Source organism: Rhineura floridana, chromosome 3, assembly GCF_030035675.1.
Source record: "Rhineura floridana isolate rRhiFlo1 chromosome 3, rRhiFlo1.hap2, whole genome shotgun sequence".
Taxonomy (NCBI): Eukaryota; Metazoa; Chordata; class Lepidosauria; order Squamata; family Rhineuridae; genus Rhineura; species Rhineura floridana.
This window is the reverse complement of record NC_084482.1, coordinates 130,360,245-130,378,872: the sequence shown is the minus strand read 5'-3', so window position 1 is coordinate 130,378,872 and position 18,628 is coordinate 130,360,245. Positions and strand designations below refer to the sequence as shown.

The following is an 18,628-nucleotide window of genomic DNA, read 5'->3' as shown; positions in this document are numbered from 1 at the left end:
CAACAATGCTACAAGAAGCGGGAATCCCTTATCACTGGGGCTTCCCTTTTAAAATGGTTGTTACTCCTAAGAGCAAGTTCCTAACTGTGCACTGTGTGGAGCAAAATGAAAAATTCCTCATACAACTTGGGATTCACTTACCTGATCAAAGGCCTGAAGATGAAAAAGTACAGCACATGGAGGGGAATCAACCCTACAAGAGAAAAGAGAAACTTGATAAGAAAGCACCAGGACTGGCGGAAAATCATCAGTAACTTCACACTATTGCCCTTAAGTATTCGTACTCATCCTTTAAACTTTTCATCACAGATCTGATATTAACTATTTGCACATCCCAAGAAGGGAGGGGGGATACCTGTTAACATCGCTACAAGGCTATTCGAAGTCTGCACATGTTATCTTGTACCAGCCTCGCAGCTGAGGTTTCCAAATACAGGAAACATGGCCTGAGAGGGACTTTCAGGTTCAGTGTTTATTATTTGTTATTTGTTTGTTTATTATTAGTTCACAATTAACAGAGTACAGGTCTTAAGAATCGGGGTTATCTTGAAAAGAAATGTGAGGCAATGGAGCGTTTTCATAAGGTACCAAAATGGCAGGTGACAGGCTTAAAATAGTCTCTTTGAATGTCAACGGGTTGGGGACCGTTGTTAAAAGAGCACGACTTGAGATGGCACTCAGATGAGAAAACCTGGATGTTATCCTGCTGCTTTCTGGTAAATGAATGCAATCTCTAGATATGGAGAAAATACAGAAGGGGCTTGCTTATGTGCATAGCAGATACTATAAATTTAGTAATAAGGGGTCAAAATTATTAGCTTGCACAATTAAAAAGAAAAACATGCTATGATAAGTGAAATCAGAAATGGGGAGGGGAAAATTTGTTATAAATCTGTGGATATTTCACATGCATTTGCTAAATGTTATGAAAATTTATATTCCTCTGATAACCCTGGCCCTGAGTATATAGATGCCTATCTAACTAAACAAACTTCCACAACTATTTCAAGATCAGAATGCCATGTTAACAAAAGAAATATCTGAACAAGAAATCAAAGATGCAATCACTAGGCAGAAGCATGGGAAATCTCCTGGGGTAAGTGGCTTTAGTGGGGAATTCTACAAGATTTTCAACAAACAACTGTTTCCCACTTGAAGCAGTTATTCAATGCTATCTTAAATGAGGCAGATGTCCCAGATTCCTGGAGGGAATCTTGGATTGTGGTATTGTTGAAACCAGGCAAGTGCCCCAGGCAAATAGGGTTGTACCATCCGATATCACATATAAATAACTATGCTAAATTGTTCACCTCTATATTAGTTCAGCACTTATGCACATTTGTGGGCAGTTAGTCAACACAGATCAATCTGGATTTCTACCTCGGAGACAGATTTCTGGCTCTATTAGAAGAGTTTTAAACATAATACACAGCTAACGTGGAGCATTAAAAAGTTGCTTTATTATCTCTAGATACCTATAAGGCATTTGATAGGATGGAATGAGTTTTCTTAAAGAAACTGGTTACACATGAAATTTGGCAAGAGGTTTGAACAGTTCCTGGATCATTTGTATTCTCTTGCCTCAGCAAGGATAAGAGTAAACGGGATGAATGCCTCCCTTATTAAAGTTCAGAGAAGCACCAAGCAGGGGTGTCCACTGTCCCCCTTGCTTTTTCCCTTCATTATCAAGGTTTTGGCATTACAGTCACAATCTACCCCGCTGGTCGAAGGAATAGCAGTTAGGAGAAAGCAAAACATTATCAACATGTTCACTGATGACATTCTTCTATCAGTTGCAAATGCTGAGCAAGCAATATATCCTATTGGAACCATTTTTGCAGAATTAGGAAGGTGGCAGGACTGGAAATTAATTGGTCTAAATCAAAACTTCTTTGTATCAGTTGTTCTCTAGAGGATCAACTGGAATTTCAGAAGAGCTCTGGATTGGAGATATGTCATGAGGGTTTCAGATATTTAAGGATAATTTTCACAAAGGATTAGCGCCAACTCCAAAAAAAGAACATAAAGCTGGTTACTACAGATGTGGTTGGCAACCTTTGGTCTTGGGAACGCCTTTCTTTGTCATGGTTCTGAAATGCGTGGCGGTAAAAATGGCAATATTACCAAAAAAATTATTCAGCTTTCAAGTATTACTCTCTGAAAAATGGTTCTAAAAGTGGCAGGGTGCCACTGAGAAGTTTATACATGAGGAAAAGAGGAGTCGCATTACCTGGAACACATTATATAGGCACAAACTGAGGGGTGGGCTAGGGTTCCCACACTTTCAGTCTTATTACCATGCCTGTAATCTTAAACAGCTGATCCATATAATCTGAGGCACCAATTCAATTGCCTGGGTGGATATGGAATTGGGATACTTCTCTTTAAAATGGAGGGCTTTACCTTTCCAATTATGAATAAAAAGATGCTGAGAGTGATGGAAAACCCATTTCTTAGGGCTACTATGATAGTCTGGAGTAAATGGGCAAAAAAGCTAGCCCTATTGTAGTCTCCTCTCCTCCCCATTTTGATGCATTCTAATCTTAGATATGAGAACAAATTTCTTCAATATAAGGACTGGGAGTCAAAGGGAATTTTTAGAATCTGTGGCCTATATAACAATGGTCCAGCCAAAGAGAGGGAGACCCTCGAGGTGCCAAACTAGCAAACAACAGAGAGTTTGTCAAGGGCAATCTTGTGCATATAACAAGCTGGTATCTCATCAATGTAACAAACCACTTTCTACAAAGGGTTGTGCCAACACCTGAAACGCTTTGGGCTTCGATAAAAATTTCTCATTCTCAACTCTCTGCTGTTTGCTGGTTTGGCACCTCGAGGGACTCCCTCTCTTGGGCTGGAGTGTTTTTGGGTGCTTCCCTCTTTGTTTTTTTGCTATATAAGAATGGGCAACTGCTGTCAGGAAGCAAGCTGCAGGTGAAAGTAGGAGGGTTAAAGCCCTCTTGGCTTCAGCTTGTCCAAATTCAGTCCTTTGCTCAAGCTGTCCTTGACACACTTAGAGATCTAACGTGGTATGAAGGATTATGCATAAATGAGGCTGGTGACTACAAAGCATTAATTTCAAGAATTTACTTTAATTGGGAAAATGACTGGAGACTCCATGGGGGTCAAACAGAGCTGGGAGCTAGATTTGGGTTATGTAATACCGAAGGAAAAATAGAACTCTGTATTATGGTGGAAGGCTCCATTCAAAGCAATGTCAGCTAAAATTCAGGAAGGGTCATTCAAAATAATTCACAGATGGCATTTGATACCATTGAAACTTCACAGGATTAACCCAACCATCTCTGGAGATTATTGGAGAGGCTGGGGGGGGGGGTTGATTCATTCCTTCACCGATGGTGGGAATACAGATTTGCCAAAGAATTTTGGATTAATATGTTCACTAAAATCTCTGATATCATCTGATAAATGCTAGTGCCAGAACCGTTGCTATCTCTTTTGCTGTTAGATCTTTCAGATGGGCCTCTGCTGCTACACCAGGAATTAGTTGCACTCCTTGCTGCCACAAGACAGAAACTAGCCTCTCACTGGAAAATTACAGGCTTTTCTATGAAGGGGTGGTTGGACAAAATTTGAGATATGGCTCTTTCAGAGCACCTAGCATATCAGAACAGGGTTCTGAACCAAGAAAGATAAAATTGATGCTGTATGGTACCCTTTTGTGTCTTATGTCAGTCTTGATTATCAATTATTGCAACTACCTTCAGCTCACATACAGTTATAGCAAGGGTATGTCAGGGGGATACTTGTCGACTAGTATGTTAATCTTCTTTATAACTTCCCCCACACATTTCACCTATTCCTCTCATATGATACAATGAAATGGCTCTCTAATTAGTAGTCAAAATTTCTTCCTGTATTCATTAGTATTTTGTCTGCTTAGGTACTCAGTTTCTTGTTATTTTTGCAACAGTGTATTTTATTATTGTATTGTAATTTTATTTCGGTCAAAGACCAGCAAATATAAAATAGAAAGCATCAGAAATGCAGGGTACAGAATGCAGATGTGTGTGTGTGTATACTGCCTTCAAGTCGATTCCGACTTATGGCTACCCTATGAATAGGATTTTCATGAGGCTGAGAGGCAGTGACTGGCCCAAGGTCACCCAGTGAGTTTCATGGCTGTGTGGGGATTCGAACCCTGGTCTCCCAGGTTGTAGTTCAACACCTTAGCCACTACAGACTAAAAAAACCTGCAGTACTGATAATTATATAATAATATATAATAATATTTATCCACAACAGGATAAAAAATCATAATAAACATTACAATAATTACATTGTCATCCCTCTCCGACAAGCCATACCAGCTGCACAGAAGCCACCTTGGATGTGACCCGGGGCTTCTGGTCAGCCAACCAATAATGTAAGGGAAATGCATCTGAGCCCCCAAGAATTTTTTGTAGAATCAGAGTGATAAAAATATGTCAAAGGTCACAATAGAAAGAGCAATACAATAATACATGTCCTCCTGTCTCCATCTCCCCCACATCGCAGGGGCATACACGTTCGCAATAAGGAACCCTCATGAATCTTCCTTGCAGAAGTGCAGAAGGTAACACATTGAACTTAGCTAACGTAAATGCTTTTTTATATTTGGGGATGGTCAGATTTACCAGATAGTTTGTGGGTACAAGTGCCCTCCCACTATCCCTAAAATCAGGGTATGTTGCAGCCAGACTTAAGTGATTTTGTAGTTCAATGTCCCTAATTTGTTGACCACTTTAGCCTTGGTATAACCTAAAGCTAAAATCACATTGGTCAAAAAGCCCAGATTTTTGCAGTTTTTTGTTCACCACCCATTTCCATTTTGACTGAAAAGCATCCATTAAAGTCAGCAGAGCCAGACCCAAAGGGAAAAATACCATCTTCAACCAAAACTTTAATATACGCATCCATACACAAGACTCTATAAGGATTTGCCCCACCTCTAATGGTACGTTTACATTGGGCACACCGCTTGGGACACCAAATATGGTTCTGAGGAATTTGGTTTGGATAGTTTCCAACGGGACATAATAGCCATAAACACATAGCTGTGATCCATATAGCATCTGGCTATAACCTTCGCAGTGAAAAGCCGCATGGCTGAAGGAATATATTAAGGAAAGAAATGCCTTCACGCTCCTCAGAGCATTCACAATAACATTGGTTATTTGTGCCACAAAACAGTGTATTTTGTTATTTGTTGCTACTTCTTTGGAAAACTAGTAAAAACTTACATTAAAAATTGTTTGTTTGTTTATTTATTTATTTATTCATTTATTGCACTTGTATACCGCCCCATAGCCGAAGCTCTCTGGGCGGTTTACAGCAATCAAAAACATTAAAACAAATACATAATTTAAAAACATATTTTAAAAACAATTTAAAACACAATTTTAAAATTCAAAACAATATAAAAACAATTTAAAAACACATGCTAAAATGCCTGGGAGAAGAGGAAAGTCTTGACCTGGTGCCGAAAAGATAACAGTGTTGGCGCCAGGCGCACCTCGTCAGACAGATCGTTCCATAATTTGGGGGCCACCACTGAGAAGGCCCTCTCCGTTTTTGCCACCCTCCCAGCTTCCCTTGGAGTAGGCACCCAGAGGAAGGCCTTTGATCTTGAACGTAGTGTATGGGTGGGTTCATATCGGGAGAGGAGTTCCATCAGGTATTGTGGTCCCAAGCCGTGTAAGGCTTTATAGGTCAAAACCAGCACCTTGAATCGAGCTCGGAAACATAAAGGCAGCCAGTGCAAGTGGGCCAGAATCGGTTTTATATGTTCGGACCGTCTGGTCCCTGTTACCAATCTGGCCGCTGCATTTTGCACAAGCTGCAGTTTCCGAACCATCTTCAAAGGCAGCCCCATGTAGAGTGCATTGCAGTAATCTAATTTGGAGGTTACCAGATCATGGACAACTGAAGCCAGGTTATCCCTGTCCAGATAGGGACGTAGTTGGGCCACCAACCAAAGTTGGTAGAAGGCACTCCGTGCCACCGAGGCTACCTGAGCCTCAAGTGACAGAGATGGTTCTAGGAGAACCCCCAAGCTACGAACCTGCTCCTTCAGGGGGAGTACAACCCCATCCAGGACAGGTTGGACATCCACTATCTGATCAGAAGAACCATCCACTAACAGCATCTCAGTCTTGTCTGGATTGAGCCTCAGTTTATTAGCCGTCATCCAGTCCATTGTCGCAGCCAGGCACTGGTTCAGCACATTGACAGCCTCACCTGAAGAAGATGAAAAGGAGAAATAGAGCTGCGTGTCATCAGCATACTGATGGCAACGCACTCCAAAGCTCCAGATGACTGCACCCAATGGTTTCATGTAGATGTTGAACAGCATGGGGAACAGAACTGACCCCTGCGGAACCCCATACTGGAGAGTCCAGGGTGCCGAGTAATGTTCCCCAAGCACCACCTTCTGGAGTTGACCTGCCAAGTAGGAGTGGAACCACCGCAATGCAGTACCTCCCACTCCCAACTCAGCTAGTCTCCCCAGGAGGATACCATGGTCGATGGTATCGAAAGCCGCTGAGAGATCAAGGAGAATCAACAGAGTCACACTCCCCCTGTCTCTCTCCTGACAAAGATCATCATACAAGGCTGTTTCCGTGCCAAAACCAGACCTGAAACCCGACTGAAAAATTGTTCTAATTAATATAGATATAGTTGACTATATAAATTCTTTTGCCAACAGGCTGGTTTCTCTCTGAATTTCCCTCCTTACAGAGCCTGTGTTTATTGGTGCCTATGCCATTTCTGATACCTACAACCATGATGATGATAAGGTATACTTCTTTTTCCGGGAGACTGCAGTAGAGGCTGGACAGTGGGAAAGAAGGCGCATCCATGCTCGGGTGGCACGTGTCTGCAAGGTCAGCAAGAGGTGTCACCTGTACAACCCAGCTGTGATTCAACGAATGCACCTCTTCAGCTCTATAGAAGCTGTTGCTTAGTGAGCTGAACAATTTGTGTTCGTGAAGCTGATCACACTTCTAACAAAACTCTACAGGGCTTATCGACATCTCTGGGGGAGGCTGGTTCTGAGAGTCAGGAGACATTAGCTGCCAACTCTAGTATCTCTATTTACTTGATGAACAAAAATGCACCACTAGGCATGTTTACTTGGAAATAGGTCCCACTGTGTTGAATAGGCCTTACCCTCTAGTCCAGCCTTTCCCAACCAGTGTGCCTCCAGATGTTGGACCACAACTCCCATCTTTCCTGACCATTGGCAATGCTGGCTGAGGCAGATGCGAGTTGTGGTCCAACAACATCTGGAGGCACACTGGTTGGGAAAGGCTGCTCTAGTCAGTGTAGCTGGTGTTGCAACTTAACATAATTTAGCATCTATATAGGTCAAGGCTTCCCAAACTGTGGTCCATGAACCGCCAGTGGTCCATGAGCTTTGTTCAGGTAGTCTGTGGCATATCTGCATTAAATATTCATATTAATCTTTGATTGTATTTATATTGCTTCTTTTATGTCTTATATTGTATTTTATTGTATTAGTTTGAATTCTGTACAATTGCTTTCTATATAAGAAATAAAAGAAGCAATAAAAATAGTTAAACATCATACAGCATCTAGCACAGTGCATTACAATTGCTACAAGAGGCAGCATAGATAAAGAACAATTGATATGCTCAAAGCACATGACATACATTAAATGTTACAACACACCAAGGGAGGACAGATGATATAGATTATCATTTGTATGTTGCGGATGGAAGGCTGAGGCTAGAAGCTTGCAATGCATTTTACATTAAAGTTAAAATATATGTTCTATCCTCTTTTGGAAGGGCATGGGGCAGGCAGATTCAGGCGGAAGTAAATCTGGCCTAGTCAAATAAGTCAGGCTGTTGTTCATCAGGTATAACAAGGCATATCAAGATGAGTCAGGTGGTCAGTGTCAAACAGACAGAGGACGCTTAGGACAGATACTTAGGCAAAGAGGACATGGAGATTCCTCCTGACAGTCTCCTGTTTGTGACTGGCAGAATGATGTTGGTGGGAAACACAGCCTCATCAATCGTTGGAGTACATTCCTGAAAGCCCGTCTGGTTTGCTCTATCCCAGGTTTGCAGGGCACTGAAACACACTTTGATCAGCTGGGTAAGTTTGCATTGTTCTCTCATTCTTTCCTGGGGCAATCCATGATTACTGGTATTAGTGGCTTGCAAAACTGTTTTAGTACCGTTTTTCAGTGACTTCCTCCCCACCCCATCTTGAACCTTGGGTGAGTGAATCTGTAAGAAGGAAGTTCCTCCATTTTACTTTCTCAACGACTGGATCGCCGTCATATATACTTTTGTGGGGGACATTCCTCCTAAATGCACACTTGCATAGCTGTGCTTCATCTGAAAGCTCTTTTTCTTGAACCTTCACTTTTCATGGGTGGGAGGGGATGCTTGCGATTGTACTCTATTTTGTGGTCTTTTGTGGGGAGGGACTCTTTTGAAATGTACTGTGCAGTCCTCTGTAGTCACATAAATCACAACTGTTGCCGGTGCTGTAGGCTATGGTGAGCGCTAAATGTTCATTAATGTGTAATAGTATTTTAACACACATTAAGTACCTAGCTCGTGGTAGCTAGGTGCACACCCTTTTCCCAGAAGCAAGAACTGAGCACACTGCAGTGACCATTTGGTGAAGGGTAGGCTATAAGTACAAATAAAGAAGAAAATAATAAATACACAGGAGGTGACCAGAGCATATAGGACAGTAGTAAGGCTATCCTGATTCAGGAACAGACCCAGTTGAGAAAAAGCACTCCTGACTACAGAAGCCACCTGGGTCTCAATTGACAAAGCTAAAGCTGGATCCAGGAGTACCCCCAGACTGCATACCTGCTCCTTTGGTGGGGGGGGGGAGGACGCACTGAATTCTATGCACAAGTGATTGCCTGTGCAAATTCACATGCATTTAGCTGCACTTTTCTAATGCCACCCAGGCATACAGTGATATATGCTGCAGAGTTGTGTGATAAAGACTACTCCTTACACCTGACTTAAGGCCCTTCCCAGTATTTATTGCACTGTACAGTGGCATGCAAAACAGATGGGCACTTTTATAAACAAGGGAGTTATAGTGTTGTATTCCATACAGTGTGCCCTGCAAGTGGCTGCGAAAAATTCCAGTGCAGTGCTGCTTTGCAAACAAAAGAGACTTCAATGTAGACTGCATCTTTGGTTAAACCACAGTAACTGGGAGAGGGAGACAAAGGCACTGAGCAGTATTGGTAGTGGTTTGGATTTTGAGATGTGGCCTGCATCAGGCATTAAGTTATAAGCAAATATTAGAAAGTTTATATACCTGCTTAGATGAAGGTGGTGTTTCTGGAGCTGAAGCTGCAAGGTTGTATGTGTGGTGACAGTTATGGTTAGAGCTCTCTCTTGCACTCAGTCTCCAAGATAGCAGCCAGGCACAGGCCTCCTCATTATGTCCCACCCTCCCCAATGTTCCTTTCCAGAGGATGTCTTCCTCCTTCATGCCCGTAATGGGCAGAACCCTCTTGTTTACGGCCTTTTCACAGTGTCAAGGTGAGTGTAAAGATGAACAACCCACATAATGCATGACTAAGGAAATTAATTCATTGCTTGTGCATGTGCCAGCTGTGTGTCAGCATGATGGAGGATAGCACATCATTTAAGCAAGTGCTTGTGTGCAGCGTCCTTATGGGATGAGTTCCGGTGGCTCTAGAAATAGCATTCCCAGGCAATTGTTCTCCCAAAGTCCAAATACTTGCTAAATGTCACAGGGTCACCTTATGCTAAGTGTTGATCCTGGCATGACGGAAGTGGGACAAGATTTTGTGCAGTTTTCCATTACAAAACTCTCCACAAAGCAAGAATCAGGAAGCAGGGATCAAAAACGGGGACAGTTAATGAGAACAAAGGACTCCTCTAAATCAGTGGTGGGATGAGGGAAATGTGGAAAGAACATATTTTGAAGCTAGAACAATTATCTAAAAATAGACCTCTCTGTGGCAGAGGTAATTGTCACTGGCCTATAGCTCCCATCACCCCTGACCATTGGCTGTGCTGGTCCAGCAACATCTGATAAAAGCTATTAGCCTTTTGGGATTAAAATCCTTACATATTGAATTCAGCCTCCCCAGTGTAGAACAGTCTCTTTCTAGAGGCCTTTCACCATAATTGTTTTTCAGAGACGCACACAATGCGTGTCCCTGGGATCCACGACATCAGTAGAATACAATTCTAGGATTTGCCAGTCAGTCTCTTCCTCTCCTCTATTCTTTTCACTTCCAGTGGCATTTTTACTGGCTCTGCTGTGTGTGTTTACTCCCTGGCAGCCATTCGGGCTGCCTTCAACGGGCCCTTTGCACATAAGGAAGGCTTGGACTACCAGTGGGTGGAATATAGGGGACGGATCCCTTACCCCCGTCCTGGGACGGTATGTATGTCAAACACAAAGATCTCAATTCACCTTTTCTTCAGCTATTGCACAGACACTTAAGACAATGGAGTACAGTTCATGCAACTCAGACTTCTGCCATAATGGTATGTGGCTTTCCTTAACTATTAACGGTAACAATGAATGCAGGAAAAACTAGCACACGTTCAGAGCATATCTCGGCATCCCTTCAATTTGGTTGGGTATTTTGGGTTGCAGTTCTTGGGTCAGGCATCATCCCCCACAGCAAAGCCAGAATAGTATGTGAGCCTAGAGCCATACCCTTGCATTCCAGGATGTTGCAAGAGGATCTGGATGTGCTTCACGTTACATAAATTTCAGAAGAGGCATGTGGACCTCTAAATGCTTCTCTGGGTTACTCATCATTAGAGAAAATGCAACCCCCCCACACATACACAGATGGGGCACAAAGTTGTGTCACATTCAACAGGTTGCTCTTAAGCAGTTTGTCCCAAGCAAATGTTGCCAGCCCATTTCTAGGGAGACAGAAGAGAACTGGGAGCCCATTGTACTACAAAGGAAGCCAATTGATTGTGGCTTCACAGATGACAGTGTATGAAAGCACATGTCACAAACTGGTACATTTAAAAGATACCCCATCACTTTTGTCATTTTGTTGCTACAGACCCAGAATGCTATTTATTGTGAAACTTGAATTTTGAATCTCTTGAACCCCTCCACCCTTTTAAAAGTCTTCATTCTTTCTCTGCCAGTGTCCCAGTGAAACGTATGACCCACTCCTCCAGTCAACAAAGGATTTTCCTGATGAAGTTATTGGCTTCATGCGCACCCACCATCTGATGTGGAACCCCATCTATCCACTCCATTGGAAGCCAGTTCTGATGAGAGTCAATGTACCCTTCCAGATCCAGCACATGCTGGTGGACAGGGTGGATATAGAGGCTGGACCCATCGATGTCCTCTTCCTTGGAACAGGTAGAGATTCCTGGGTGAAGATGGCCCAATCTCTTTGTGACACATCATTAAAAGAGTTTTCATGTGCCCTTCATGTGCTTTTTCTAGCTCAGCAGGCAAAGGAAGGTGAGGGTTGGTAGTGCCATAACACTATGTCACAGAGAAGGGTGGGATAGGCTGTAGCAGTAAATGTAGGAGCTTTCCCAGTCAAAATGTGTTTTCCAACTCTCTTTTGCTTGCAAATAGTTGTTTAAATGTACTCAGGTAAGCAATGAAATTTAACACCAGCTGTGCCAGTTAACACAGTTTATTCATAAGATAACAATAACAGAGGAGCTCAGCATTACAGAGTTACTTAGCACTAAGAGCAGATAGATATACTGTACAACCTGATTCAACTACTGGGCAACTATCTCTAGATCTTTTTAAATTTTTTATTGATTTTAAAAAATACAGCAAAAATTACAAAATACTGAAAAGAAGAATGCCCCTGTTCCGCTATCTCTACTTCTTAATAGTAGTGGTTGGACATTTCTGGGTCATTAATCACTCACTCTCCCACCTGTCCTCTGGCTTAACATATGTGTATGGAGTCTTATTAGAGCAGTGGGTTGCCATCACTTATATACTAGTAGGCCACGTCACACAGCTAAGTCTTTCCTCTTAGCTATAAACTCATAGACTAACTTCACTTCCCAGGGGCTGATCTCCTCTTCTATTGGTTGCTTCAAAGTGGTTTGCCCAGCCAATCAAAACAAAACCTGTGCCAGCCTCATGTGCAGTCAGCTGCCTAGTCATCTTACTGCTCCATGAGTCAGACTGGCAGCTGATTGGTGCACCAATACTTATACTTCATTGGTTCTACCAATGCCTGCATCCTCTCATTCAGAATGAGTCATTCTTGAAATACTGACAGAGGAAGCGCCTGTGTCTATATATGGGCTTCCTGGGCACATCCCTTATGTGGATCTTCCTGTTGTATATTTGGCAGTCTCTGTGACCCAACCTATTCCTCACAGACTTAACTCCTTACAAACTGCCCTCCCGACAGTACACAGATTTGAGGCTTCTACTTATTATACTGTCACATGCTTACATTATATAAAAGCATATTATTAAGCTTTTTAGGCCCTTATATAGGGTCCAAATAGGGCATTAAAGGGATAAATTGCTGGATTCCATCAATCTCCTCGATATCATAATTATCTTCTGCAGTTGTCACTACAAAATGCTATTAGATGATCTGGCAACTCTGTATTTTGAAACAGTCCCTGATTATCTCTGAAATAATCTAGAAAGCTGTTTACAAAGAATTACTTGTTTATAAGGAACTCTCATTAGGTATTGGATTATGCACTGAAATAAAGAAGAGACAGGAACTCAGGGGAACCTGAGACCACAGGCTGCGGGAAGGATTTGAGACATCAAGTTAGAGAGGTTCAAGGATGCAATCCTAAGCATGCTTGCTAGGAAGCACATTCCTCCAATTCAGTGGGTCTACTTCTGAACAAACAGCTTTGGCATGCCCTGCCAAACAACTTAAGACAGAGTTTTTGCTAATTGTCACAGTTTACTTCTTCTTGAAAAGTAATTTGTATAGCAGCTACTTGGGGTGCACTATGCAATTAGATGGGATGGCAGCCTAATGTCATGCAAAATCTCTACAAAGGGTCAAGGTTTGGGGAGGGACACATGTTAATATTCATCTACAGCATGGGATGGGAGATGGTGGAAGCTGAGCCTTTCCCCTTCCTGCACTTTTCATCTTGAACCTCTTTCTCCTCCTGTGGGTTACTTTCAGCTACAGATCCGCCAGGAGAAGCAACTGCAAGATGAGGGATATGGGTGGAGGGAGGTATCCAGCTCACTCCTCCCTGCCATGCCACACTGATCTCTCTCTAGCGCTTTATAGGAAAACAGCAGCACTCCAATTCTGACTGAGAGTCCTGGGGCCGCTATCATCTCTAGCTTGGCCCAGCCCATGAAGTGGTGGCCCTTATTTGTACACTGCCATTCTGTTGCTTACAAGGCCTGATCAGAGTTTTGGTTTATTAATACTGGTATAAGTAGAATTAAGAAGTGGCCTTTCAAAATGACTAATTGAGGCATATCTTTCCTGCCACTAAAAATCAGATTCTCTACAAAGAATTGGAAGAAGTTGATTTCAAATACATAAGAATGTAAAACAGGATTCCAGAAACTACAGCCTGTCATTTTGGATAGGAATCACTGAAAACATCATCTCAGTGTGTTGCAGCTATCAAAACAATGTTAGAAACTCTTAGCAAAGAGATGAAATATAACAAAGAAAATATCATAATAGCTCTATACAAATATGTTTGATGAGTCCACATCTTGAGCACAGCATGCCATTTATTTGCCTGTTACATCCTGAGAAAGATATATCACATCTGGAAAACTGAATGGAAAGGCGCAGCAAAATTATTATGGAATATCTTCCATATAAAACTCTTTAACGTGGGAGTGGGTGGGGATACTGAGCCACAAACTTGATTATTCAGCAGTGCTGTGTGCTGAATAGTTATTGTTATCATTATTGTTTTTGTTCTTTATTAATTGCCTTCAAAATGTATGTCCCAAGGCAATGTACAAAATATAATAGAAAAACAGCACAAAAAATAACACAAGATGAATTTGACAACAATACAAAGTGGACACCCATGGCAGAAACCTATCCAGCTAGGAAGGTTTGTTGCAACAAAAATGTCTTCAATTGTTAAGGTGTTTGTGTTGATTTATGAGAACTCCGTGTTTTATGGCCTAAGAAGATAATATAGAGAGCCAGAACTTTGATAGTCTCTCCCCCCTCACCCAATATAGGACATATATCTACACTACAAGTTTATATCAGTATTATATCAGTTAGAGGGCAGATCTAGGGATAAGTCAAGGGAAGACTATGGCATACTCTTGTGTTCACAATCATTTTAATAAGGAAAGTGTTCTGCTCCTGTAATTGATGCTGGCAGATATGATGGGTTGATCCTGTGCTTGTATTCTAGTGTAGGATGACAGGAAGTTGGAGTAAGAGTAATCCCCAAAATTGCAATGGAGCAAATAGCCACATTGTCCTCCCACCACCCATACTGCCTGTGTTAGCTCTGCAGCAGGTGAAATGGTGAGCTGAAGCTAAACTCAACAGCTTGGCTCCTTAGCACACATGTAGGAGTCTCATACCTCAAGCATATATGCATGCTCTGGACATAATTATTGTGATTCGTACTTTCTGGAAAGGAGTCCAACATTCTGACTTTTATAAACATACACAAAATAAAATCTGCAATTGGTGCAGAGGCCAACAAAATCTGGGTTGACATTTGTGTTATTGAGTTATTGACAAGCTTGCAGAGCTTTGACACAACAGACCATTGGGACTAAGCATAAAAAGAATGAGAATTGGCATCATCCTTGTCTGGATCATCCAATGTACTTGACCTTTGCCAACCACTCCATTTGGAAGCCTCTTTAGCAACAGTACCTGAAAATAACTGGCTAGTTGTGCGACTAGCATCTAACAAGCAAACCTGAGCACTGATTCAACCAATCTCAAATCAACCAATCAATCAAACAGATACAGAATACGAAATGAAGGCCATTGTTATAGCTGTATTTTATGCTAGATGAGATTATACAGCCACAAGAGTGGCTGTATATTATAGCCAGTGTGGATTTTTCACATTCCACAATGTTAAATTGAAAATAACCCCTACGCGATTCTGATCCTTCTCATAAGCTCATTTCAGAACAAAACCTTACAAAACTTATAGTCCTGAACTCAGAAATGCTTGCTTAACAACCCTTTACATTTTCATGGTGATACACAAAACAGAGAGAGTTCAAAGTCTAAAAAGAGAGGAAAAAACCCGAGAGCTATTTTGGACTTTTTTCTGTCAGAGTTCTCATAATCTGTTGAAATTCATTGAAAATCAGCCATGTTCACATGTAATCCTATTACTGACCTTGCTCCATACTCTGACCTTCATCTTCTGCAGTTTAAAAGTTAAAAAAATGCCTGGCTGATTTTTAATGAAGAAAATTTGCATTGAACTGAATGACAGTGTTGGGCATGCTCAGTAAGAACCAACAGTCAGTGTGCTAAAAGCCAGACACACAGCTGCTTGGCTTGGCTAATCAGCGGGCCATACCCACATCAGACTTTGATTTTACTTGAGACAGTCATGGCTTCCCCCAAAGAATCCTGGGAAGTGTAGTTTGTGAAGGGTGCTGAGAGGAAACGTCTATTCCACTGACAGAGCTCCAGCGGCCAAACTAGTTTAACAGTCAGCCACTCTGATTGAAGGTCTGTGAGGGGAACAGGGCATCTCTTAGCAACTCTCAGCACCCTTCACTAACTACACTTCCCAGGATTCTTTGAGAGAAGCCATGACTGTCCAAAGTGAAATAAAGGCCTGATGTGGATGTGGCAAGACACAGCTTTGGTTTAAATTTGGGTGGGAGGCTACATGTGCCTGCTGGAGAATAAAAAGGTGGAGAAAAAGCTGGAAAGCAATGATACTGTTCACAATGTAGAAAAGAAAGGGGCTTCCCCTCTGCCCAGTGCCCACCCATCCAATCTCCTCCCCTCCCACTCCTCCTCTCCTCCCTGCCCCTCCCCCAGGTCAGTGTTGAACTACGACCTGGGAGACCAGGGTTCGTATCCCCACACAGCCATGAAGCTCACTGGGTGACCTTGGGCCAATCTCTGCCTCTTAGCCTCAGAGGAAGGCAATGGTAAAACCACCTCTGAATACCGTTTACCATGAAAATCCTATTCATAGGGTCATCATAAGTCGGGATTGACTTGAAGACAGTCTATTTCCATTTTCAAACATGATTGTACACAAATAAATCCCATTGAACTCAAAAAGTATGCAACTGATCAAACCCACCCTCCCTTCTCCTCCCTCCTATCCCCTCCCTCTTGCCCCTTCCCTCCCCCTTCCGTTGCTTCTTCCCTGCTAAAACAAGATCAGCACAGCACATCTTCTTTCTATTATTTGGGCTGATTGCATGTGTTGCCACGACTCATCATATGTTCAGAGGCACATTACCAAATTCTTCCAAACTACACAGGAAGTGGATTAGACTGTGAAAGACCAGCCCAAATTGTCTTTGCATTTTGACAAATCTGTAGGGCAGTACGATATCTCAGACCTGGAAATGCTGGGGATTGAATCGAGGACCTTCTGTATGCAAAGCAGCTGCTGTACTACTGAGCTATGTAGCACTCAGGATGTTTTTAAGCATCTGTAGCACATTGTGAGTGATGCAGAGGCAATAGATGTATCATTTCTAGCAGCTTGTTTTTAATACCATGGAGTATCCGACACTGGAATCAGCGGCATCACTAGTGGGAGTGCGGGAGGTGTGTGGACCTCCGGTGCACACCCTCCCAGGTGCATGGACGGGGGTGGCTGGCCTTGCGTGTGTGCGCACATGCGTGCGCACTCTCAATGCGCTCCAGGCTGATGGTGGAAGGCCCATCCCGGCTTCACTGCAAGCGAGCAGGCGCCTGCTTTTGGTCTCGCCCACCCGCCTCCGAGGAGGAGTTGGCTGCGCCAACCCAGAGCGCTTCTTGGCTCTTTTGCCGGGCAACGGTGCGGGGCGGGGCGGCTCTGGGTGTCACCCCCCTCATGGTGTCACCCGGGTGCGGTCTGCACCCTCCACACCCCAGTAGTGACGCCCCTGACTGGAATCTTTCAGAGATGGTTTACTGGATTTGTTGAGAAAAGCTGCTTTGACTCACCTTGGCCTTAGCAATCCTCTGATGCAGTCCCTTTCTCCCTGATATGTCCTTACATTTTGTTTCACACAGATGAAGGCAAAGTCCTAAAGGTGGGGATTGCTGGCATAGGAGGTGAAGACCCTCATGAGATTAGCCTGGAAGTGCTCACTGTTTCAAAGGTACCATGGAAAACTCCTTCACCCTTAACGTCTTTGCATTTATGGATCTACCTAGAAAGTCCTAGGTTGCTTGAAACATTTTAAGATAAATTTATGCCAACTGAAAATATTGGCTTTGTCTGTTGTAGGGCGGTGGTTGCACCATTCCACATTCAGGATGTTGTGCTGTCACTGCAGTAGCTCCTTCTCTGTTTGGAACGTTGGAGTAGAGCATCTTTTCTCATTTTGGTGCCATCTATATATTTTTGGACTACAACTTCCATCAGTCTCAGGTCATTGACTCAACTTCAGGACAGTTGGCTGGGGCTGATGGGAGTTGTATTCCAAAGCAGCTGGAAGGCATCAAGTTGAAAAAGGTTGATATAGAGTATATGTGGGGAACTTTTGGCCCTTCATATGTTGCTGAACTACAACTCCCATCAGCCCCAGCAAGCATGGCAATGGCCAAAGATAATGGTGATAGTAGTTCAACAACATTTGGAGGGCCAAAGGTTCCTCACATCTGATATAAAGCAACAACCAACTTCTAGTAGTCTTCCTTGGAATCCAAACTAGCTGACTTTTCCCCAGTGTGGACTTCACCAGTCCTGGATTTGTCCATAACCCAGAACTAAAGGTTATTACTTACCTTGTGTATTTTTGTAAAAAGATAGGATATGCATTAATAAAAGCAATGATCATAATATACATGACTGCTGATGAAAATGGGAGCCATGAATTTAGCTTTCCCTCCTTGTAACTTATACTACAGGACTACAGCTCCCATAATTCCTGACCATTAGCCATTCTGGCTGGCGTTGATGGGAGATGGTGTCCAACAACATCTGGAGGCCACCATGTTAGCTTTTATGGGTTGTATTCAGTGTAGTGCTAATTTGAACGATCCATCAGCACAAGGAATTCTCCATGCTCAATGGAACATTCTCCCCCACTCCTCCACTGTGTGCCCCCTAAATCTTTTCTGAGATTTCCACCAACCCTCCAGAGCAGATCTGGAGAGGATGCGGGGTGTGCATGGGGGCAGACGGGGGATTCCAATTGTAGTAATCTTCGTACTAACACTATTGTTTAGTTGAATACCACCTTATAACTTGTCTCTTGACATGATATCATGGAGTTTCTTTGCCCTTCTCCATTCCACTGACTGCTCCTGGTGACAAGGAAGGGGGGGGGGAATTGCAAATGTTGTAATCCCCTTCTGCTAAAGTTCTTGAGTTCTGTGAGTGCAAGGGAGCCCCAGCAGCAAAGCATTAAACCCCCCTCTAAAAAAGATGAGGAGCCAGCTGAGTGAAGCGCATATGTGAGATGACAAGCGTTATCTACTTATTTAAAGCTAAAC

The 18,628-nt window shown here is 42.8% G+C and overlaps 1 protein-coding gene across 5 annotated transcripts in view; it reads left to right on the top strand.

Moving 5' to 3' along the window:
- The window catches only part of LOC133380514 (semaphorin-3D-like), a 101,903-nt gene that overhangs the window by 75,709 nt on the left and 7,566 nt on the right, over positions 1-18,628 (top strand). For all 5 annotated transcript variants that reach the window (XM_061617905.1, XM_061617904.1, XM_061617907.1 and 2 more), the window contains exons 8-13: positions 6,742-6,887; positions 8,013-8,127; positions 9,485-9,554; positions 10,284-10,428; positions 11,163-11,385; positions 17,201-17,289. In XM_061617905.1, coding sequence (XP_061473889.1) covers positions 6,742-6,887; positions 8,013-8,127; positions 9,485-9,554; positions 10,284-10,428; positions 11,163-11,385; positions 17,201-17,289 — 788 coding nt within the window. The remainder of the gene's footprint in view (positions 1-6,741; positions 6,888-8,012; positions 8,128-9,484; positions 9,555-10,283; positions 10,429-11,162; positions 11,386-17,200; positions 17,290-18,628) is intronic.